This window comes from Coregonus clupeaformis, chromosome 26, assembly GCF_020615455.1.
Source record: "Coregonus clupeaformis isolate EN_2021a chromosome 26, ASM2061545v1, whole genome shotgun sequence".
NCBI lineage: Eukaryota > Metazoa > Chordata > Actinopteri > Salmoniformes > Salmonidae > Coregonus > Coregonus clupeaformis.
This window is the reverse complement of record NC_059217.1, coordinates 6,881,985-6,906,615: the sequence shown is the minus strand read 5'-3', so window position 1 is coordinate 6,906,615 and position 24,631 is coordinate 6,881,985. Positions and strand designations below refer to the sequence as shown.

The 24,631-nt window shown below is 45.5% G+C and overlaps 2 protein-coding genes across 4 annotated transcripts; one reads left to right on the top strand and one right to left on the bottom strand.

Moving 5' to 3' along the window:
- Positions 1-131: 131 nt before the first annotated feature.
- Positions 132-9,184, bottom strand: ppat (phosphoribosyl pyrophosphate amidotransferase). The gene is made up of 11 exons (XM_041848762.2): positions 8,775-9,184; positions 4,082-4,148; positions 3,402-3,608; positions 3,192-3,304; positions 2,946-3,091; positions 2,351-2,423; positions 2,101-2,252; positions 1,808-1,935; positions 1,392-1,613; positions 1,113-1,233; positions 132-938 (listed from the first exon to the last, which is right to left on the bottom strand). Exons 1-11 carry the CDS (start codon positions 8,903-8,905, stop codon positions 769-771), a joined length of 1,530 nt encoding a protein of 509 aa, XP_041704696.1. The 5' UTR covers positions 8,906-9,184; the 3' UTR covers positions 132-768.
- On the top strand, positions 4,572-14,673 carry paics (phosphoribosylaminoimidazole carboxylase, phosphoribosylaminoimidazole succinocarboxamide synthetase). 3 transcript variants are annotated; one of them, XM_041848758.2, is made up of 15 exons: positions 4,572-5,007; positions 5,516-6,016; positions 6,108-6,161; positions 6,262-6,837; positions 7,126-7,206; positions 8,190-8,344; positions 9,638-9,674; positions 9,864-10,061; positions 11,052-11,230; positions 11,445-11,624; positions 11,770-11,883; positions 12,038-12,121; positions 12,557-12,737; positions 14,079-14,237; positions 14,347-14,673. In XM_041848758.2, the coding sequence occupies exons 1-15, from the start codon at positions 4,602-4,604 to the stop codon at positions 14,511-14,513; spliced, it is 3,072 nt and encodes a 1,023-aa protein (XP_041704692.1). In that variant the 5' UTR covers positions 4,572-4,601; the 3' UTR covers positions 14,514-14,673. The 3 variants fall into 3 exon arrangements, with proteins under 3 accessions (XP_041704692.1, XP_041704693.1, XP_041704695.1); XM_041848759.2 differs by having other exon boundaries at positions 4,573-5,007; positions 7,126-7,197; XM_041848761.2 differs by lacking the exons at positions 4,572-5,007; positions 5,516-6,016; positions 6,108-6,161; ... (1 more) ...; positions 7,126-7,206; positions 8,190-8,344 and adding an exon at positions 9,499-9,563.
- Positions 14,674-24,631: the final 9,958 nt, after the last annotated feature.

Genomic DNA, 24,631 nt, shown 5'->3' with positions numbered 1-24,631 from the left:
ATATTGGGTGAATTTCATATATATACATACTTTTTTTTGTGCCCCCTTGGGATAATAGCTGTTTTTGAATGGATGAATGCATAATATACATACTGAATGACTTAATTGTAATAAAATACATTGTTTCAAAACCTTTTGGCTGTACGTGTTTATTTTATCACTTAATTGCTTTCATTTTCTTACATATTTATGGAATGTTTATCACAGTAGGGAAAATCTTATGATCAACAGAAAATAAATGTTCTGGGAAAGGAACAATCTGATCACTATTCGTCCTGTAAAGTACATAGTCTAAATAAGAGCGACCAAAAGGATTCAACTACTTTAAACATAGCATTTACGGAAAATACAAATGCATACCTATTTAAAAGGTTTTCGGCTATTTGAATTGAAGGCAAGTTCTTTCCACTTCACGTCTTGTGCGTCTTACAGCTGATAAGGCAACTTGTAACTTCTCTCCCAATGAGAGAAAGGGCTTCGAACACAGCTGCTTTCACCTCACAAAATGTTGGTTTTCAGTAACAATAGAATGTAACCTTATGTGGAAAGAAAAGGCTGGGTTCAAATGTAATACATTGACATGCATAAGGTTATTGTGTTGCCAGAGTGGCAGCATTAATGCCCCCAAATGATTAAGTACAATAAACAGTAGTAGTGTGATCAAGAGAAAGGTTTGGTTGTGGTCATCTATGGCACTGCTGTAGCACAGCCAGCTTCAATTGTTTCTGATGACCTGTAGGGAAGGGTCAGGTAGTGGTGAGGTTGCGGTCACCACTCCAGTTCCACAGGGTATTTGCCTGTGAGGCAGGCAGTGCAGTGGCCCACTCTCCTGCTGGCATTGGTGTTGATCCTCTCATCCTTCTCCTGGAGGGAGGGGATTCCCCCCTGCACCGCTGACAACAGGCCCTCAACCGACAGATACCTCACACTGGTTGCACCTACAGAACACATTTTACAGTATGGACCACCACACACATCAACAGAAATCAAATTGATGTTAGCCAACCATGTCTCTAAGTCACAGATCAAAATGTGCATCTAGAGGACACTACCCTCAAAAACAAAAAACATGACCTTTGTAGCCTTCTAACAATAAGCGTTCCAAATCTCACCAATGTAGCCAGCAATGTCCTCAAACTCTGGCCTGTTAGCGATGAGCTCCTCTTTTGTGGGGATATTGATGCCCATGTAGCATGGGAACCTGATGGGTGGCGAGGCAACACGGATGTGGACCTATAGGAGGGAGGTCAGCAACCAAAATGAGTGGTCATTACAGACAACGCAAGACCAGACTTAGTATAGTAATCAACCATTATAAAGAGGCAAGAGCGATTACCTGCAGTATAATTGATATAAAGAGGACTGATAATGATCAACTCTGGGCCACTCACCTCTGTGGCTCCTGCTTCCTTTAAGAGCTTTATTATGGGGGAGATGGTGTTGCCCCTGACGATGGAGTCATCAACAAGCACCACTCGCTTGCCTGTAAAGTTGTCTGTCAGTGCCCCAAATTTCTTGGCCACCCCCAACTGCCTGAGGCGTGTGTTTGGTTGAATAAACGTTCTCCCAACATATCGATTCTTACACAGAACCTCCACGTACGGCAGTCCCGACTGCAGAGACGGAACAGAAGAGTACAGACTGAAGCCCAAGAGGAGCACATGCCCAGCATAAAATAATATGAAAGAATAGTCTAGACATGCAACTTATCAAACGTCATATAGGCGACAACATTAGAAATCCTCATGGAAAACACTGACAGAAGAAGTAGAAGACCTGATCAGTGTGTTTTACCATGCTGCCTCACCTGTTGTGCATATCCCAGTGCAGCCGGTGTAGCAGACTCGGGCACAGTGCTGACCACGTCTGCCTCTGTAGGGGCCTCAATGGCCAGCTGGCGTCCACAGCGCTGCCTCACTGTGTACACCATCTGACCTGCAACACCAGGAGGAAACACTGAAGAAACTATAGCTGCTCTGGCATCAGGTCAAAAGCAAGTAATGTGCCGTAATCTCCCAGCCAAACTTTTCACTACTCGAACCGATTTAGTACTACTCAGTTTTAGTGTTATTAGCTAGGACAACTTCTAAATATGCCTACCTTCAAATATGGAGTCTGGTCTGGCAAAGTAAACATATTCAAAGATGCAGAATGCAGGGAGGTCTCCCTCAGGGCGAGGGACGATGCTTAGGGACTTCACACCGTGTTTGGAGATCTGGACTATCTCTCCAGGCATCACCTCTCTGTAGTACCTGAGGACCAGACCGAGCAGAAAGAGGCTTGTGAGCCACAGAACCACACATTGCCATGGCAATAAGAGAATGGTAACCGTGGTGATGAGAGAGCTCACTTGGCACCGATGGACTGGAAGCTGCAGGACTCTGATGACACCACCCAGCCCTCTGTATCTCTCTCGCCAGCACCTGACAGAGGACAGAATATGGCCTGTCAATCATCCATCCTCTTCCACCTCTTTATACAGTTCTGGTCAATATATTGGCAGTGGCACCCTTTCACGATTCACTATTTCTTCTAAAATAAGTAGAAATTTAAAAAATTGTGTTCACACGTGTATTTGTTTGATTTACTACTGCACAGGACCAAGAAAATAAAAAATATATACTGAAATAGAGATTTTTCACTTCAAAGTCAAAATGGCCTGGGCTGAATTATTCAAGATTCTAATTAATTTGGTTGGAGACAAGTGATTCTCATTTATGTGTAATTTATCTTACCTGTGGTAAGTTGCAGGTGCAAACAGGGTAAAAATAGCCATTCAACCAGTTTTGAAAAGAGAAAACATAACACTCTGCTCCATTGCAAAGTGCAAGGGTGACAATATATTTGATTATAGATTAGTAACTCTGCTCATAGATTAGTTCATCGAAATACACAAGTCAAAGATACAAAAATACCATGCAGTGCTAAGGAAGGCCCAAAAACACCTGTAGTGTGGAGTTTAGAAATGGGGACGAGGCGCCCGATGCTGAGGGGTCTGTTTCCATACGGGTCACGGATAGCATAGATCACATCTGTGTACATCACCAGCAGTGAGTAGGATGTCGGGGTCTCATGCATCAGGTTCTTTATCCTGCAATGGCGAGAAAAAACAATCAATCAAGATGATGAAGAGCGTTACAGGGGGTAAAAGGAGATGGGGTATTATTGGAATAGAAGGTCATAGAACTGACCTGGCCACCCAGTCAGGGGCATCCAGCTCCTCCATGGGCGGAGTCAGAGCCAGCAGCTGGGTGATGATCTCACTGTCTGAGCTGGTGGACAGGCCCACGCCGTGACGCATCACCTGCCATACACAGAACACACAGACAGTAATATACGCTTATACAAAAACACACAGTAATCACACACACACAGTCAGTGGATATGACAGCATGGCCCACCTTCTTACGCAGTGCGGATGCATTGACTAGCTCCCCGTTGTGTGCCACAGCGATCTTGCCGTGCAGTGTGTCCACCACAAAGGGCTGGCAGTTCTGGAGCTCAGAGATGCCCGTGGTGGAGTAGCGCGTGTGCCCAATGCCCAGGTTACCGTAGCGCAGCTTCAGAAGGTTCTCAGGAGGGAAGGCATTGTTCACTAACCCCATTCCCTGAGAAGGGAAGAGACGTAGCTAATCATAACACTAACACATAGCCAGACAGGGAACATCTAGGGCACACACACACACTGAACTTTGCACTCCTAAAATCCTGTGCATTCAGAAGAAAAGTAATGTAGCCAAACTGTGATTAGTAAAGCTTTAAGTGATGATATCACATGCCTGTTTTTATGCTACAAGTGTCTTATTTCTATACAGTGTGTTCTCTCCTTGTACTTCTGAGATTTTAGTTAACTAATAGGACTTAAACTCCCACAGATTGAATGGTTTTAACAAGGTGTTTTGTTGTTTGTGTGTTTTTTTTCTGGGGGGATAGCATTGTCCATAGTTTGAAGCCACTGACGGGATGTTGGTGTAAATCAGAGGACAAGTTGAGTATCTTCATAATCTGGAATGAGTAGGATTGTAGACGTTTCTCTTTCATGTTTCCATACTGAATGGTTCTGTAAATCACACATTTGTACCTTGAGGGTGTTGTACGTTGGTGGGTTGACTCCATTGCTTGTGACGATTCCAGCACTTTCCTGACCCCTAAGTAAACAAAAACAAATACAAACAGATTGCTTGAATTAAAGTTTTAGTGAGGTGGAAACACTTGCAACAATGACACAGAGGTCCTTTAAGCTCTTGCAGGCAAACCTACTTGACGCAACATGTTTGATGCCAGCATTTCTGCATGCATAATGCCTTGGGGCAGACTAAACCGTTTTGGTAAAAGAGAAGTGTTGTAGACCAGAGAAAAAAAATGGGGGTTGTGTGCATCTGCAGTGGAGTTGCCTTATATGGAGTGGCCTTGCGCTGCAGCCGATTTGCCAAGCTGCTTCTCGGATTACAGTCCGTCCCTCCCCCACATCACAAAGCTTAAGCCAGTAGTGAGGCTGCATGGGCGTTCCTCTCAGGCTTAAACGCCTGGTTGCCTAGGGAACCGGGCAGCAGAGGAAGGGGGGCTGGGAGAGAAAGAAGCGTTTCCAGGTCAGCTCAAACATGGAGAGAGGAGCAGGGAGACAAAGAGGAGGTGAAGAGGAGACGGTAGAGGTGGAGGAGACAGGAGCAGCAGGGCAGTGGGGGGAAGCGGAGGTGCTGGCTCTTCTGTCAGTGTGGGGGGAGCTGGGAGCAGCTCAGCATTCAGGCGTGAGCAGCAGAGACGCATTTGAATGCATCTCAGAGCAGCTGAGAGGGCTCAGCGTGCTGCGGGACTGGAGGGAGTGTCAGGCCCAGTGCAGGAGGCTGGGACTGCAAGCCAGGAAGGCTGAATCGCCAGGCACATTCACCAACTACAACCAGGGGGCAGCAGCCATGATGGACGCCCAAATGACCCCAAGTGACTTGGAGGAAGAGGATTTGACCAGTGAGAAAGAGGCCCACTCTTCCTTAGTCACAATGCAGGAAGGTAATTTTGGAGTTAGAGGAACAGTGTGATAATGGGAGAGAAATATACTAGTGCTTACAAAATATTTGTAAATGGAAACTTTGAAACAATTACAGTAAATAGCAATTGGAGAAGTTTATAGGAAGGAATGAAATAAAGCTATCTGCGACATCCCAACACACTAACTGTGAGTGAAGGATTGTTAAGATAACGACTGATTACGTCAGAAAAACAGTGGACCTTCATAGACTAGGCCTAATAAATGTATCACATCTAAAGTTGTTTAGTATATACAGCAGTAGGCTAAATAGCATAGTCTTTAAATGATCCCTCATTTAAATAAGAAGCCTCAGAGGCTACTTTGTGACGAAGATGTTGACTCAGACATAACTGGAGTCACATACCAGTAGCCAAGAAAAAGGATTACCCTGAACCTAAATAAACCTGAGTATCTGTAACTGACAATATCAAAAATGTATCCCTTGATTCACATTACTTAAAAAATGTACGTGTTTTTGTGTTCGTTTAGGAGGCCCGTGTCAGATTCTTCATGGGGCTCTCCCCTATGCACAATGCATGGGCCCTGAGGGGGGCCGCCACTGGACAGATGAGGAGGTGCGGGCTCTGCTGTGCGTCTGGTCTGACCGCCATGTCCGGCAGCGTCTGAAAGGGACACTACGCAACAAGGCCATCTTCCAGGAGATGGCCCGCCGCATGCAAAGAGGTTTCGGAGTGGTGCGCAACTGGAAACAATGCCGCACAAAATACAAGAACCTCAAGTATGAGTACAAGATGGCCAAGAGCGCCCAGGCCGCTGCAGGCAGCAGTGGCAGTGGCCCAGGAAGGTACATGAAGTTCTTCGACGAGATGGAGGCCATATTGCTGGACAGTGGATTTGATGGTAAGGATGGGCACCAGGATATGCAGAGGAGAGGACCTGAAGTTGACCAGGGAGCTGGGAGGCTGGAAACTCTGGGAGGCCAGACACAGTCTAGAGCACCTAAAGGAGACCTGGTCATTGAGATTGATGGTGAGGTTTTAATTAATGATGAGATACTGGAGGAATACATTGCCTAGTCTTAGTTCTACTTTTTACAGTTCTAGAACAATGTCTCTTTCAGATGACAATAGTGACGATTACGAGCTGGACACAGACCAAAATCAAAGGGAATCAGGTATGTGTAATCAAATAACCTACAATAGAAATGCCTTCTGAAATGTCATAGCTATGCCCATTACCCACTCCACTCACTATTCTGTCTCCCACCCTACTAGAAGCCCATATATCACCACTGGACCAGTCTAGCTCTGAGCAGTTCCATGTGGTAACGGTGTCTGATACAGGACGGAACTGGAGTGACCAGGAGGTGCGTGCACTGATCCAGGTGTGGTCTGAAGAGGGCGTGTGCAGGCAGCTGCAGAGCTCCACCAGGAAGAGGGACATATTTGTGCAGATCTCCTGCCGGCTACTGCAGCAGGGGGTGGAGCGCGACTGGAAGCAGTGTCACACCAAATACAAGAATCTCAAGTACCTGTACCGCTCCCTGCAGAGGGGCAGGGCTGACGGCACGGACCCACGCCACCTTATGAGGTTCTATGATGAGGTGGATGCCATTTTGACCAGGTCGGATAGTGGACCTGCCATGGGATATGAGGAACAAGCAGAGGCTGGCGCCATTTTGGCTGGGGCAGCCATGATGGGGAATGATGATGGCAAAGATGCCATTTTCATGATGTCAGATAGAGCAACTGCAAGAATGGGACATGAAGAGAGGACTCATCCAGTTAACTCTTACACAGCTCAAAGATATGAGGTTATCCCCAGGAATGAGGACAAACGAACATACACAGGTAATAAAGTGACTCAGATAGCCATTGTAGATAAACCTAAGGTCACTCAAAATCATTTAGTGGTGACCCTATAAAAGATAGCAAACACCTAACTCAAGCCATTACATCTTCAGACATATCCCACATCTCTATTTCGTTGACAATAACAAGCTAATTTCTCAGATTCAAAATGAACCCCCCATCAGCCCCAAAGCTGGTAGTTGGAGACAGTAGAACCTGGTGGAGGAAAAGCAGTTCTGATATTGTGCATTAACAGTGATTTGTCATATGCCTATTGGTTCCTTACAGGCAATGCTGAGATGGATAAAAAAGAGGACCTGACAGCAAAAAGAGAGCTGAAGAGGAAAGCTTTGGATCAAGGTTTAAATTGTACCTCCTCCCTTAACAATTATGTTTCTCACATCACGAGAATGTCCTATCTAATTTTAAAATCCACACGTGACCAAAGGCTCAGTAACAGACTAACGATGGACGGTGTGACTGAGTGAGTCAGTCCAGTGAATTGCCAATGAGTCTCCTAATCAAATCATGAGAGAGTGGGTTGGTAAGGAGTAAGCAAACTGCTGAGAAAAGGCAAAAACATTGGCCTTTACAAAACTGCAATTTGGATTCTGTGTATCCATGTGTTCAAAAAGTAGAATAGTGTTTTCAGTAAGATAAAGATTACAATCTGTCGTCAATCTAAATAGATCACATTATTTTGTAGACATTTTGAAATATTCTCTCAGAGCACATCAGCACAATCAATTCGAGAGGACCAAGGTCAAGAATCTGTGGCAGATTCCTCTTTTGTACATCATGGCAGCATTCACACAGGCAGCTCAATTCAGATTTTTCCCCCCACTAAATTCGTCTTTTGACCAATCACATCTGATCTTTTCACATCAGATATTTTTCAGATCCAATAATTTGTGGGAAAAATATCATAATTGGGCACAGGCAGCCCATGTGTCACAGACTTCTACACTCAGTAAAAAGCGTGTAAAGGCATTTAACCCCTCAACTCCTGAGTGGCGCAGTGGTCTAAGGCACTGCATCGCAGTGCTAACTGTGCCACTAGAGATCCTGGTTCGAATCCAGGCTCTGTCGCAGCCGGCCGCGACCGGGAGACTCATGGGCGGCGTCGTCCAGGGTAGGGGAGGGAATGGCCGGCAGGGATGTAGCTCAGTTGATAGAGCATGGCGTTTGCAACGCCAGGGTTGTGGGTTTGATTCCCACGGGGGGGCAGTATAAAAAAAAAAAATGTATTCACTAACTGTAAGTCGCTCTGGATAAGAGCGTCTGCTAAATGACTCAAATGTAAATGTAACTCAATCTCTGATGTATTGACCCATTGTTGTTGTTTTCTTTAGATACCCGTAGACCTGTGAAAAGACATGATACTGGGGGCAGCTGTGCTGAGAGTATTGATTTACAGTACAAAGAGGAGGAGGATCAATACATTCCTATTATAGAGATCAACTCAGTCTGCTCCATGGCAGCCTCTGACTCAATCCGAGAAAAACAGGTAGGCCTAATCACGTCCAAATGTGAAAAATTGTTTTGGCGTCATTGTAACCAGTTGACTGTTGTATACAATAGGAGTCTGAAAGTTGTGGCACACAATGCCTTTACTAAAGATATTGAGTTGAGTCTCCATTGGAGAAATGTATCAGAGCTAGTCTGGAATCCAAGGACGAGATGTCCATACTTTCACCGGAAACAAAGTAACACTTCGATGTACAATATAGCAAGCCGTGATCATGGAACGTTTGACGTCACACCATGTGTTGTTTTGAGAAATTGACCACTCCCTACCATGCATTTTCTCAGTGAAAGTTGCACCATAGGGTTGAGTGTTTGATAAAACAGTGTATAATCAATTATGGGAAAGATAGTCGGAATATGTGATTAGCGGATGGCTATGTAAACGTGCTAGCTAGAAAACATCAACTCACCTGTGCTGTAGCGCTATAAGTCCCAAAGTTAACACTTGGGCAACTTCTAGTTGTGTTGGCCATTCTCCTGCTGCAACACAGCCAAACACTCCGCACTCTTCTCCGATGCCAGATTCTTCGAACTCGCTCATACTTCAGTTCCCTGAGCGTCTCGAGTTTGTGTACTTCACACTCGCAGCACGCACTTCCACGCTTAAACACTGGCCACGTGTTGACAATAGAGCTAGCGGGAGAGTATGCTTCCTCTTGCTAGTTAGCGTCTACACAGACGGGCTCAACCTAGTACAGGGCTACAAAAAAAATAGGGATGCTTTGTTTGAAGTTTCAAGCCTATTGAATTGACTCGCTAAAATGTACTTCGAGTTGACAGCCCCCGGACAAGACGGAATCCTCTGTGGCAAATTGCGAAAGTACTAGGCCTGCAATTTACAAATGCAAAAAAATATCGATTTTATGGCTGACTGATAATGTCAGCTAGTCCAAGATATGCAATCATTCGCCCTGTTTTTGTGTGATAAAGGTGCATTGAGATTTATTTGAAAGTATTCAAGAGATACTACGTAATTTTTTTAAAGACACGACTTTTCTGACAAATAAGCCCTTGTCTCGCTGATATATGTAGTGATGAGTAGCAGAGCGTTTATTTCTCTCTCCCCCCCACGTGGTGAGGCTTTCATTACTCTGATCTGGTCTAAAATAGACTAACTCCGCCCAACCGGGGAACCAGGCCATGCAAAACTCTCTCAGTGCACAGTCCTCTTTCTGTACTAACTTTTCTACGGGTTGCAGGTGAAGTTGCGAAAATTCTAAATACGATATTTTGGGTGTTGATTTAATCTATTTTTGCTTGCTTTATTTTTCAGGGTTGCAAATTATCTTCCAACATGGCGTCTCCATCAGGTATGTTTTCCACTAAAGTAGAACTTGTAGGCCTATTACTTATTTTTGTTCAGTTACAAAACGGCGCATCAAGTAATTTGAAGTCAGATGGATAGTTGAAGTGACGATGCAATCGGATTTCTACTGTAAAAACCGATTCACCAATGTTGGGGGTTACTCACTGTTTGTCTTCGTTTTCTGTTTTTGAAGAGCTGAAACTGGGACGTAAACTAAATGAGGGAAAGACCAAGCAGATCTTCGAGCTCGCGGATGAGCCAGGACATGTTTTGGTCCAGTCCAAGGACCAAATCACAGCAGGGAATGCGGCGAGGAAGGACCAGATGGAGGGCAAGGCCGCGATAGCAAACAGAACCACGAGTTGTGTTTTCAAGCTACTGCGGGAGGCGGGTGAGTCTTCAGGCTACAATGTTTTCAATTATTCATGATTTAACTTAGTAAATGCTAATGACTAAAATGTAAATGTGATGATTCGTTTGGGTATACATGTGTGGGTGCGTGTGATAACTCGTTTAGACGTGCCCTCCACCATACCTCCTCTCATCCTTTCAAGTGTCGAGAACATCCGATTGTTTTGTAATCAATTTGAAAGCTTTTTGGATCTGTGAGAAATATACATTGTCCTTCTCTGGGACAGTAAAGTGTGCCAACATTCATGAATGGATTCGTCCGCAGGCTAGAATGCAAACAAACAGCTATTATCAGTGACTGTTCTGTCCATAACTGACCACAGTGGCCAGCTGTCCTGAGTATCCAGGTCATGTTGCATTCCTGTTTGACCTTGAAATCACAATAGTCTAGTATGTTAATAAACATTTTACATTTTAGTCATTTAGCAGACGCTCTTATCCAGAGCGACTTACAGTTAGTGAATACATTATTATTATTTGTATTTATTTTTTCATACCCCCCGTGGGAATCGAACCCACAACCCTGGCGTTGCAACCAACTGAACTACATCCCTGCCGGCCATTCCCTCCCCTACCCTGGACCAATTGTGCGCCGCCCCATGGGTCTCCCGGTCGCGGCCAGCTACGACAGAGCCTGGATTCGAACCAGGATCTCTAGTGGCACAGCTAGCACTGCAATGCAGTGCCTTAGAACACTGCGCCACTCGGGAGTAAACACTACCTGTTCAGAAATAACTCCATGTTGCAGCAATTTTAAAATAAATGGAGTAAGCCTAACCGTGGAAATGAATTCCTTGCAACTCAGACACCCTTCTTTTAATCAAACAGAATGTGGCCCAGCCCTGTTTCCTCCCCTTCATCTAAGACAATGGCATATATGACTGGCTGTTAATTGGCTTCCTTCGTGTAGTAGTGCATCTGTTTAATCATCAATGGCTGAGTAAGACCTTGTGGTGTCCCTATCCCTCAGGCATTAAGACAGCCTTTGTGAGGCAGCAGTCGGAGACGGCGTTCGTGGCGGCCCACTGTGAGATGATCCCAATCGAGTGGGTCTGTCGGAGGGTGGCCACCGGATCCTTCCTCAAGAGGAACCCAGGGGTCAAGGAGGGCTACAGGTTCTCCCCTCTGAAAATGGAAATGTTCTTCAAGGTGTGTGTATATTTCTATGTCCAATCATGCCCAGTAGAAAAATATCCTCTCCCGTAATCCAATCTACCAGTTTGATTTGCACACATTCATTGTCCACTCAGGTGACAACATTGAAAGTTAGGTGCATCAACTCATCACCTTCATTCAAATATTGCTGTGTTTTACAGTTTACATCAATGTCTGAAATCTTGGTCACCATTTGTGTTTGTCTCAGGATGACGCCAACAATGACCCTCAATGGTCGGAGGAGCAGCTGCTGGAGACTAAGTTATCTCTGGCTGGGCTCACCATTGGCCGCTGTGAGGTGGACATCATGAACCGCAGCACTGTTGCCATCTTTGAGGTCCTGGAGAGGGCCTGGGCCACCCAGAACTGCACCCTTGTAGACATGAAGGTATGCGGCTCTGCGCCACCCTCTGCTGGTCAGGGGAGGTACCACAGTGCTACTAGTTAGATGTGGAAGTCATGTTGGGGCATTTTGAATTTGTCTTCCCTTAAAACTGCATAGCTTTTGAATGTTTTTTTATATTTTTTGACAGATTGAGTTTGGCGTGAATGTGAGCACTAAAGAGATTGTGCTTGCTGACGTGATTGACAATGACTCCTGGAGGCTCTGGCCAGCGGGAGATCGGAGTCAGCAGAAAGACAAGCAGGTGAGGTGATCTCCTGCATAGCTCTGTCCAATTCTCCTATCCTGCCATCCCTTTATGGAAAAATGCTAATGTTGCCATTATTTAACCACCTCAGATTTTGAGTTCCACCACGTTAGCTGTAGTGTAAACCTGTTTGCTCTCCTCTCCTCTGCAGGTGTACCGGGACCTAAAGGAGGTGACTCCTGAAGCTATGCAGATGGTGAAGAGGAACTTTGAGTGGGTTTCTGAAAGAGTGAAGGTAGGCTAGCCTTGTGTATCCCACTACTCCTGTGCCCTTTTGCCCTCTAGCCTAAAAGAGCCTGAGCTGACCAGCTGTATCTGTTATCATGAGGACAAGCACTAGTGTTTGTGTTGAATCAACATACCGTAATGATTGAGGATCGGGTAGTTTAACATTAACTGGTTGTGTCTGTTGATTGTGTTCCATTCCAGTGTTATCACCTAGACATTATCAGACTCTCAGGTGAATCCCAGCACTCAACCTTTTGTGACCTCTGTCTTTGATCAACCCTAGCAACCTCAGATATGCATACTCACAACCTCTGTCAACTTAACCCAGTTTGTTCTAATCTGTCATGCAATGACATACAGACACGGTACAAGTACAGCCCATTGTGGAATAGTTTAGCCCAGGCATTCAGTAGAGGCTAACAGGCAGTGTGTTTTTGTCTAGCGGCTGCTGGAGCCCCAGGCCAGTGGCAGAGTGGTGGTTCTGATGGGCTCCATCTCTGACCTGGCCCACTGTGAGAAGATCAGGAAGGCCTGTGGCTCCTACGGAATCCCCTGTGACCTCAGAGTCACCTCGGCACACAAAGGACCAGATGAAACTCTTCGCATCAAAGCTGAATACGAAGGTGGGCTGAGCTAAGCCTTTTAGCCCTAAGCTTACTGGCAGCCCCTAAGAATATAGCTACCTCTCTACATAGATTGTTCAAGCATTTTACAAGCCATTGCTTGCTTATGTTTATTGAAAGTGGAAGATTCTGGTATATACAGTATCTCACAAAAGTGAGTACACCCCTCACATTTTTGTAAATATGAGTATATCTTTTCATGTGACAACACTGAAGAAATGACACTTTGCTACAATGTAAAGTAGTGAGTGTACAGCTTGTATAACAGTGTACATTTGCTGTCCCCTCAAAATAACACAACACACAGCCATTAATGTCTAAACCGCTGGCAACAAAAGTGAGTACACTCCTAAGTGAAAATGTCCAAATTGGGCCCAAAGTGTCAATATTTTGTGTGGCCACCATCATTTTCCAGCACTGCCTTAACCCTCTTGGGCATGGAGTTCACCAGAGCTTCACAGGTTGCCACTGGAGTCCTCTTCCACTCCTCCATGACGACATCACGGAGCTGGTGGATGTTAGAGACCTTGCACTCCTCCACCTTCCGTTTGAGGATGCCCCACAGATGCTCAATAGGGTTTAGGTCTGGAGACATGCTTGGCCAGTCCAGCTTCTTTAGCAAGGCAGTGGTCGTCTTGGAGATGTGTTTGGGGTCGTTATCATGTTGGAATACTGCCCTGCGGCCCAGTCTCCGAATGGAGGGGATCATGCTCTGCTTCAGTATGTCACAGTACATGTTGGCATTCATAGTTCCCTCAATGAACTTTTTTTCAGATCCTCAGAGAGTTATTTGCCATGAGGTGCCATGTTGAACTTCCAGTGACCAGTATGAGGGAGGTTGAGAGCGATGACACCAAATTTAACACACCTGCTCCCCATTCACACCTGAGACCTTGTAACACTAACGAGTCACATGACACCGGGGAGGGAAAATGGCTAATTGGGCCCAATTTGGACATTTTCACTAAGGGGTGTACTCACTTTTGTTGCCAGCGGTTTAGACATGAATGGCTGTGTGTTGAGTTATTTTGAGGGGACAGCAAAATTACACTGTTATACAAGCTGTACACTCACTACTTTACATTGTAGCAAAGTGTCATTTCTTCAGTGTTGTCACATGAAAATATATACTATAATATTTACAAAAATGTGAGGGGTGTACTCACTTTTGTGAGATACTGTACATTTTTTCTGAAAGTTTTTAAAATAATGGCTTGGTATGTGGAGGAACTGTGCAGTATGCTGGCTAACATTACAACAAAGTCTATCTAATATGAAACAACATGAAAGTTATGATTTTACCCTTCTGTATGGATGAGCTAATGTGCAGTATTTTCCCAGGTGACGGAGTACCAACTGTGTTTGTGGCTGTGGCGGGCAGAAGCAACGGCCTTGGTCCAGTGATGTCAGGAAACACCGCCTACCCAGTCATCAACTGCCCTCCTATCACCCCCAACTGGGGGGCACAGGACATCTGGTCATCCCTTCGCATGCCAAGCGGTGAGTTCATCCCTGCATGTGGTCTTTCTTGCTGTGTGTATTCAGTAATTCTCCCGTTTTAATGTATCTGTGTGTTTACCTTAACCCTGTGAGCGCCTCTCTCCCGCAGGTCTTGGCTGCTCCACTGTCCTCTCCCCAGAAGCTGCAGCCCAGTTTGCTGCTCAGATCTTTGGGCTCAGTGACCACATGGTGTGGTCCAAACTGCGGGCCTCCATGCTCAACACCTGGCTGTCTCTGAAGCAGGCTGACAAGAAGCTGCAGGCCTGCAGCCTGTGAGGAGCCCTGTACTGTACCATTCCAGACCCTGCCAGGCCTCTCCAAGGCCGTTTGTCATGTCTAATGAAATGTTTACCATGATAGTTTACTAACTGTAAAATCAGCACTACAACACATTCCTCTAATCATTCCCTTAATAAAGAGATTAATATAAACTGTGGTGTATGTTTTAAGACTGTTTTTCTACATGTAAAATATATGAATGTATTTTGAAAAATGTGGTAATATGTATCAACATTACATCCTGTTGGACATAATACAATATGTTGTTAAAGGATTAAAACCATAGATAGGATTTTCTTTTTTATACTGAGTATCAATTGGATAAGCAACATTCACACAATCTAAGCCTTTATTAATGAAACCGTAATGTTTCCTCATGTTTTTTTTATTAGCCAGAATTTCAAGTGGTGATTATCGCAGACACTCATATCTACTAAGTAATATCTATTCTGGAACCCTAGCCAAAGAGTTGCCCAAGGCATACTTTTTTCCCCGATCAATGTACCATTTGGGCTAAGATTATCTAGTATTTTTAATCTGTACTCCCTTTTCTTGCATGAAGTGTTTAGCAGAGACACCAGCACCACGTAGCTCTGGGCTTGCGATCTTTTTTCTCTTCGTCATCCACCCAGATCTCTACTTGCTCTGCAAACTTGATGGCTTTGTTGGCGGTGATGATTAAGGAAATGGGCTTGCCAACAACGGCACTACTTGTGTAGTTTTCAAAGATGCAATTCTGTTTTTCGGAGGGATTTAATCCAGTGGAGGCTGGTGGGCGGAGCTATAGGAGGACATGCTCATTGTAATGGCTGGAATGGAATAAATGGAACGTTATCAAACATGGAAACCACATGTTTGACTCCGTTCCATTAATTCCATTCCAGCTATTACAATGAGCCCGTCCTCCTATAGCTCCTCCCACCAGCCGCCTCTGGTGTAATCTCTCATAGGGATGAGTTGGGTGCCAATGTCTTCCTTGTGAGTTAATCTCCACCCTGATTCTCCTGTAGCCTTAGCTTGGGGACCTGTGGTCCCTAACCCAACTTCTCCACTAATGGTAACAGAACAGTGACATCCTGGATTACCATCTTTGAGTTTATGTACAAAATACAAATAGCCGGCTGCATTGGCAATGTGGGTATTTCCCATATCTGCAGCTGTGAAAAAAAATATTATTTTATGAACAGTACACTAAAGAAATGTGAGTTATTTGATTCTTGTGATCTGTGAACTGACACTTAAACCATTGTAATCAAGTATTCAAGTGTAAAAAGCAGATATATAGAGGGAGAGTGGGACGAGAAGATGAATAGAGAGAACACATCTGGATGATAGGACAATGGGAAGAAGACTTACCTGGTGGGATTCAGAATCTGATGAATCTGAAGAGGGAAGAGGTGGCTCAGGAGCTCTACCTGGACATATCACTGGGCTTATATGAATCACTTTCTTCCTCTTCTCTGTTCCTGAGAAACAAGGCTGTTAGGCCGAACTCTGACATAAGGCCGGCTGCAAAACCAACCACTGCCTGCTGGGCTGTCATCTTGAACAAGGACCAAGGCACTAGGGTTTGGTCTGTCTGGTAAAGCTGCAGCTGATATTTTAATAATATATTTAATATTCCATTTAGCAGACGCTTTTATCCAAAGCGACTTACAGTCATGTGTGCATACATTTTTACGTATGGGTGGTCCCTGGGATCGAATCCACTACCCTGGCGTTACAAGCGCCATGCTCTACCAATTGAGCTACAGATGGTGACCATGATTTCTCAGTTGATGTCTGCTCAGTGGGAGGTTGCACCAGCAGTCCTGCCATGTCCTGATAAGGGTTAAATCATCTGTTGTTCTTCATCATATGACTCTGTGATGAAAAACAAGTTGTTGCCAAAGTTTCTGAAATGTACACTGACTCCTGTACATTAGGATGACATATTCTTATGCCATGGCATTGTTGAATACTTGTTTCTGATTGGCTTGAAGGGCATTCTATAACGTGCATTATTTCCCTTTATAAACTGGGTGTTTCAAACCCTGAATGCTGATTGGCTGAAAGCTGTGGTATATGAGACCATATACCAAGGGTATGACAAAACATGTATTTTTACTGTTCTAATTACATTGGTAACCAGTTTATTATAGCAATAAGGCATCTCGGGGGTTTGTGGTATATGGCCTATATACTATGGGCTCCCAGTTGCATCGTGCTTAAGAACAGCCCTTAGCCATGGTATATTGGCCATTTATACAACGGGTGGATCTAATACTGAATGCTGATTGGTTAAAACCGCATTCCAGCCTGGTGTCTATTCCACAAGTTACCACCGGCTAAATCTATTACTTTAAATGACTATTTACTCTGTTCCATCTGACTGCACAATCCACTGTCTCGTCAGCCCAACCAGGCACTTTATAAACTTGATCTCCACTATAAAAAGCATCTAGACATTATCTCTAATTTCTTTTAGACTAACATTTAGTTTTCAACAGCGGAGATGTGGTGTCCGAGACAACGATGCTAATTTATGCTGTGATGATAAGAAGTCCGCTTACACTGTTCTTTGATTATAAAGATTTTATTGTATCAAAGTTCACAGTATCAATTTACAGATATCTGCAAGCATCTGGAGAACAACGGCCCAATCTGTTGTCTCCCCCTCCTTTGTCTCAACCAAGTATTTATATCCTATGTAACATAATATGGCGTGATTTTAATAAACCAATCCCCTGCCTCTACATAGCAGACTTTCCTCTATTCCAAGAAACCTATGTAGTAATGTTTTCCAGATGTTTCCGCAAGCAGAGTAGAGTTCATCCATTACACCATTTGCAAATGTCAGCAAAATCATAAACTGTTTAGATACTACAGAGATTTGTATAGTTTACAACAGCGGAGATTTATATAAACCTTGTTGTATGTCTCTCCGACATTTGCAACATTGTTTCAATATTCAATCTCCTGCTGTCCCATAGTAATGAACGTGTCGGGAGTCGGGACAAGACAGACAGGCAGGCAGCGTTTCTCAGCCAGTCGAAATCATGAATCAGCTGGCATCATTTTTATGGATATATACAAAGAAATGTAAATTGGAAAAAGGTAAAACAAAACAACGTGCAGCTCGTTTGCAGTCTTTACAGCATCAGGGAGCACATTTTCTATGCCAGGCGAAATCGCGCCTCATTAGCTCATTGTTATGGATGTATCCAAATAAATGTCACTAGAAAACAGCTTAAACAAATGCAAATATGGCTTCTTTGCTGTTATTCTGGCTGCACTTTTTGACGTGACTATAAGTTAGCCGTAGCTGGCTAGCTAGCAAGCAAGGGATAAGAACGTTGCCAGCCAGTATGGCAATGGAACATTTTGAACGAATGACTGGGTCGCGTCCATAGATACAGAACAAAAACACTGAATGACTGGGTCGTGTTAGGCCTACTGCTGATAGGTAGCTCTCTCTGCTCTCTCCCTCCCCTCTGTCTGTCCTTGATTGCAGGAGTGAAGTCTGGTGTGCGGGAGTCAGGGTTCCAGCTGCAGCTCATTCACCATATCACCTCAGCCTTTAAGACCCGGTCAAACTTACCACTCATCGTCAGATCATAGTCAAGACGACCATATATTTGGAACCTGACTCCTGCCTCCGCTTCACTCCTGCCACCACCATCCTGCTCTCCATTACCGGACCTCTCTTTTGGACTCACCACGGACACTAGGACATTACGGTACCACACCTGCCCTGATCTGGATCTGTTACCCTCCCTGTACCTGGACTTGCTCTTCCCATATATTTGGAAACCTGGACTTTGAACATTGTAAATAAACCTGTTAAAACTTCCCTGGCTTGGTGTACTTGTCTGCATTTGGGTTCTTATCCAGTTAAATCATAACAGTATGATCTGACCAACATGAACCCAGCAGACAGTAGCTCGGATACCACCCCAGAGTGCACTCAAATTTGGACTGCCATAGCCAATCAGGGCATTTTACTTGGCCAACATGATACCCTGTTTAAAACGATTGCTGAGGACAGTCAGGTGCTGCTTAATCAGGTTCAATTACTCTCCAATCAAGTATCTGTCCTTACTACCCCTTCAGCCCAGATCAGAGAGCCTTTTGTTCCTGCTCCAGAGCGCTATGACGGGAACATGGGAACCTGTGGCAATTTTTTTGACTCAATGCTCGTTAGTGTTTGAACAACAGCCCCTCACCTACGCCTCAGAAAGAGCCCGTATTGCCTACCTTATCAACTCTACTAGCGGTTCCGCTCGTGCCTGGGGATCCGCGGTCTGGGAGAGTCAGTCGGACATTTGCAACGCTTACGTTGCCTTCACCACGGAGATGAGGAAGGTTTTTGACCACCCCGTACGAGGCAAGGAGGCTGCGAAACGGCTGTTTTCTCTTCGGCAGGGGGCTCGTAGTGTGGCGGAGATGGCAGTGGAGTTTCGGACTTTAGCAGCAGTGAGTGGTTGGAATGACGAGGCATTACAAGGAGTGTTCATCAATGCTTTGTCTGAGACCTTAAAAGATGAATTGGTGTCATATGATGAATCGCCTACGCTGGATAATCTTATTTCACTCACTATCAGGTTGGATAATCGGATTCGGGAGCGCCGCCGGGAGAGGAGTGTTAGTTCCAAGCAACCTGTCTGTCATCAACAAACTCCTCCCTGCATCGTCCCTACGGAGAGAGCCATGTCTTCCCGAGTCGATACGAGGAGGACTGAACCCGAAGCCATGGAGGTGGGTCGTGCACGGTTGTCCTCAGAGGAGCGTGCACGTCGTATTCAGGCTCGGGTCTGCCTGTATTGTGGAGAAGCTGGTCATTTCGTTCCTTCCTGCCCAGTTCGTCCGGGAAAAGGGCCGGCTCATCATTTATGGGAGAAGTTTTGGTGAGCCGAGCAGCGGATTCTTCCTCTTCTCCCCGCATTCTGCTCCAGGCATCCCTCCAGTGGCAGTCCCAGAATTTCTCTGTTAGTGCGCTGATTGACTCTGGTGCCGACGAAAGCTTTTTGGATAGAGAGTGGGCTCAACAAATGGATTTGGAGACTGTTCCTATGGACTGTCCGCTGCAGGCTAAGGGTCTAAATGGACAATTGTTGACCCGCATTACCCATCAGACTGTTCCGGTTTGTCTTAGAGTGTCGGGAAATCATCAGGAGAACATTCAATTCCATATTATCGACTGCCCACAGACTCCCCTGGTCCTTGGTATCCCCTGGCTCATAAAACACAATCCACACATTGATTGGGTGACAGGTAGCATTGTTTCATGGAGCACATTTTGTCATGTGAATTGTTTGTGTTCTGCTCAGACTCCTGCCAGTACTGTGCCTCAACCTCCACTGGAGTCCATGGATCTTTCCGCTGTTCCTGACGTGTATCATGACCTGGCATCCGTTTTCTGCAAACACAGAGCTACTTCTCTTCCTCCTCACCGGCCTTACGACTGCGCCATTGACCTCCAGCCAGGAGCCCCGCTCCCCAGCAGTCGCCTGTACAATCTCTCCCGGCCGGAGACGGAGGCTATGGAGAACTACATTCGGGACTCCTTGGCGGCAGGTATTATGCGTCCTTCCTCGTCACCTGTAGGAGCGGGATTCTTTTTTGTTGCTAAGAAGGATAAGACCCTCAGACCCTGTATTGATTACCGTGGACTTAACAACATCACCATTAAGAACAAGTATTCTCTGCCTTTGATTAATTCGGCTTTTCCCCTCCTTCATGGTGCTACCATCTTTACGAAACTGGATCTACGAAATGCGTATCACCTGGTGCGCATTCGTAAGGGTGATGAATGGAAGACTGCCTTCAACACACCCTTGGGACATTTTGAGTATCGGGTTATGCCTTTTGGGTTGTCTAATGCCCCTGCTGTTTTTCAGGCACTAGTCAATGATGTCCTTCGGGACATGTTGAATCGGTTTGTTTTTGTCTATCTGGATGATATCTTGATTTTCTCAGAGTCCTCCCAGGAACATGAACTGCATGTGCGCCAGGTGTTGCAAAGGTTGTTGGAGAACAAACTGTTTGTGAAGATGGAGAAATGTGAATTTCATGTGTCTGAGACCTCTTTTTTGGGTTACATCATAGCTCAGGGGGAGCTGCGGATGGACCCAGCTAAGATCTCTGCTGTCACGGACTGGCCAGCTCCCTCTACCCGCAAACAACTTCAACGATTCCTGGGGTTTGCGAACTTCTATAGGAGGTTCATCAAGGACTACAGCCGCATTGCGGCGCCACTCACCGCTCTCACCTCCATCTCACGACCGTTCGCTTGGAATGAAGGGGGCCGAATCAGCGTTCGAAGAACTGAAACATCGCTTCGCCTCGGCTCCCATTCTGATGCAGCCGGACCCCGACCGCCAGTTTGTCGTGGAGGTGGATGCATCCGACACTGGGGTAGGTGCAGTGTTGTCACAACGTTCTCCTGAAGATAACAAACTGCATCCCTGTGCTTTTCTCTCAAGGAAACTTTCTCAGGCAGAGAGGAATTATGATGTTGGAAATCGTGAACTGCTCGCCGTTAAGCTGGCTCTCGAGGAGTGGCGACATTGGTTGGAGGGGGCGGAACAACCCTTCATCGTTTGGACGGATCATAAGAATCTGGCTTACCTCCAGTCAGCGAAGCAGCTCAACCCCCGTCAAGCCAGGTGGGCACTATTTTTTGGGAGATTCAATTTTTCTCTGTCTTACCGTCCTGGGTCACGCAACGTCAAGCCTGACGCCCTGTCTCGTGTTCATTCGGCTGTTGATACTGGTAGTAACCCTGAACCCATTTTGCCTCCTACCTGCAGTATTGCAGTCATCACATGTGACATCGAGGGGATTGTTAGACAGGCTCAACATCATCAAGCTGACCCTGGGAGGGGTCCTCCTAACCGGATGTTTGTCCCTGAGTCTGCTCGCTCCCAGGTACTTCAGTGGGCTCACTCGTCTCCCCTTACCTGTCACCCTGGAGTTTCGCGGACCCTTGACTTTGTGCGACGGAAGTTCTGGTGGGCCACGATGGAGGCGGACACTCGAGCCTTCATTGCTGCTTGTACGGTATGTGCACGAAGTAAAAACTCCACCCAGGCCAGCGCTGGTCATCTACGACCTCTACCTATACCCAGCCGGCCCTGGTCGCATATCGCTATGGATTTTGTCACTGGACTTCCCCCCTCATCTGGTAAGACTGTCATTCTTACGGTGATTGATCGTTTTTCTAAGTTCGCTCATTTTTTGGCCCTACCTAAACTGCCCACTGCCAGAGAGACGGCTGATATTTTGGTTGAACATGTGTTCCGCTCTCATGGTCTACCCACGGATATTGTCTCTGACAGGGGTCCCCAGTTTGTCTCCCAGGTGTGGAAAGCTTTCTGTAAAGCTTTGGGCATTACATCCAGCCTGTCCTCTGGATATCACCCCCAGACCAACGGGCAAGCCGAGAGAGCGAACCAGGAGATGGAGACCGCTCTTCGCTGTGTCACTGGGTCTAACCCTGGGTCATGGAGCTCCATGCTCCCCTGGGTGGAATATGCTCATAACACCTTGACTAACGCTTCCTCTGGTTTGTCTCCTTTTCTGTGTGCTCTGGGTTATCAACCTCCCTGTTCCCTTCCCAAGAGAGGGAACTTGCGGTACCCTCGGTGCAGTCCCACATGCGCCGCTGCTTCAAGGTCTGGAGGAAGGCCAGGGTAGCTCTGTCCCGAGCTTCGGCGTACATGCAGAGGCAAGCCAACCGTCACCGGTCCCAGGCTCCCGGTTACTCTCCTGGTCAAGAGGTATGGCTGAAGTCACGGGACCTTCCATTGAAGGTGGAGTCTAAGAAGATGGCGCCTCGTTTTATAGGACCGTTCAAGATACTGTCTATTGTTAACCCCTGCGCGGTTAAGCTACAGCTTCCTGCCTCCCTACGGGTTCATTCCACCTTTCATGTTTCCCAGATTAAGCCTGTGTCGGTTAGCCCTTTGTGCCCGCCCTCTCGTCCCCCTCCTCCGCCCAAGATCGTGGGTGGGGGTCCGGTCTACACTGTCCGGCGACTTCTGGATGTTCGCCGCCGAGGTCGTGGTTTCCAGTACCTGGTGGATTGGGAGGGTTATGGTCCCGAGGAACGTTCCTGGGTGCCCAGGAGCTTCATTGTGGATCCTGATCTGGTCCGAGAGTTTCATAGGTTACATCCCGATAAACCCTGTCGGCCGCCAGGTGGCGTCCGTAGAGGGGGGGGTACTGTTAGGCCTACTGCTGATAGGTAGCTCTCTCTGCTCTCTCCCTCCCCTCTGTCTGTCCTTGATTGCAGGAGTGAAGTCTGGTGTGCGGGAGTCAGGGTTCCAGCTGCAGCTCATTCACCATATCACCTCAGCCTTTAAGACCCGGTCAAACTTACCACTCATCGTCAGATCATAGTCAAGACGACCATATATTTGGAACCTGACTCCTGCCTCCGCTTCACTCCTGCCACCACCATCCTGCTCTCCATTACCGGACCTCTCTTTTGGACTCACCACGGACACTAGGACATTACGGTACCACACCTGCCCTGATCTGGATCTGTTACCCTCCCTGTACCTGGACTTGCTCTTCCCATATATTTGGAAACCTGGACTTTGAACATTGTAAATAAACCTGTTAAAACTTCCCTGGCTTGGTGTACTTGTCTGCATTTGGGTTCTTATCCAGTTAAATCATAACAGGTCGCCTCTCTAGCAACCGAACCGATAGAACGAACGACCAGCCGGTTTGGGTAGCAACCCTAGATATGTGTCGGGACTATATCTTGTGGAAGGATGAAATAGTATGAATACATGTCCCCCAGTCCCCAGTGAAAGTTGCGTCCCTGGTTGACTGTAATGTTGATGACAACTGAGCAGTTATTTTCAGATGTGTGGGCAGTGACTTTGACAAGTGACTGAATTTCTTGATTGGTGACTCAGCGGTGACTTGCAACGTGTAAAATGGTTAGATGGCAAACTGTATTTTTCGGTCTTGTTTCTCATATATTAAATTAAGAAAATACTTGTACAAGCCACCTTCCTATGATAGACTATGGCAATGTAATGTATTGGTTATGCATGCTGCTACCTCCACATTACATATTAAATCTTGACACAGTTAATCATATGTGCTCTTTTATTACTAGTGGGTCTCACCCACCATTGTGTCTTACACCAGAGTGTAGGCTGGACCTCACTAACTACAAGAAGGTTACAGCACTGGTATCTGGCCATTCTTCAGAAGCCTCCCTTCTTATGAAATTTAGCAGCTATCAGACACGTTCACAGGATAGGCTATTTCTCAAAATTTCACATCGATGCACAGACATTGGAAAACCAGTGTTTTGCTTTTAAAGCCTATGGTCCTGGAATAACCTACAGGGTAAATTGAGACTGATAGTATGAATTCAGGGCCTTGATTCAGAGTTTGGTTGTGGAGTAATGTACAGTGGTGGAAAAAGTACTCAATTGTCATAAAAGTAAATATATCTTAATAGAAAATGACTCAAGTAAAAGTGAAAGTCACCCAGTAAAATACTACTTGAGTAAAAGTCTAAAAGTATTTGGTTTTAAATATACTTAAGTATCAAAAGTAAATGGATTTGCTCAAATGTACTTAAGTATCAAAAGTAAAAGTATAAACCATTTAAAATTCCTTATATTAAGCAAACCAGAAGTCACCATTTATTTTTTATTTTTATTGACAGATAGCGAGGGCCACACTCCAACACTCAGACATAATTTACAAACAAAGCATTTGTGTTTAGTGAGTCCGCCAGATCAGAGGCAGTTGGGATGACCAGGGACTTTCTCTTGATAAGTGTGTGAATTGGACCATTTCCGTGTCAAAATGTAATGAGTACTTTTGGGTGTCAGGGAAAATGTATTGTGTAAAAAGTAAATTATTTTCTTTAGGAATGTAGTGTAAAATTTGGCAAAAATATTAATAGTGAAGTAAAGTACAAATACTCCAAAAAACTACTTAAGTAGTACTTTAATAGTTTTTACTTAAGTACTTTACACCACTGGTAATGTAATTGCTTTGATCTCCATTTTGGATTGATCTGTTCCATACTTTGATTAAAAATATTTTTATGTATCGGCCAGCTTCATCACACAACATATCTGCTGTGGTTGTTTTTTAAT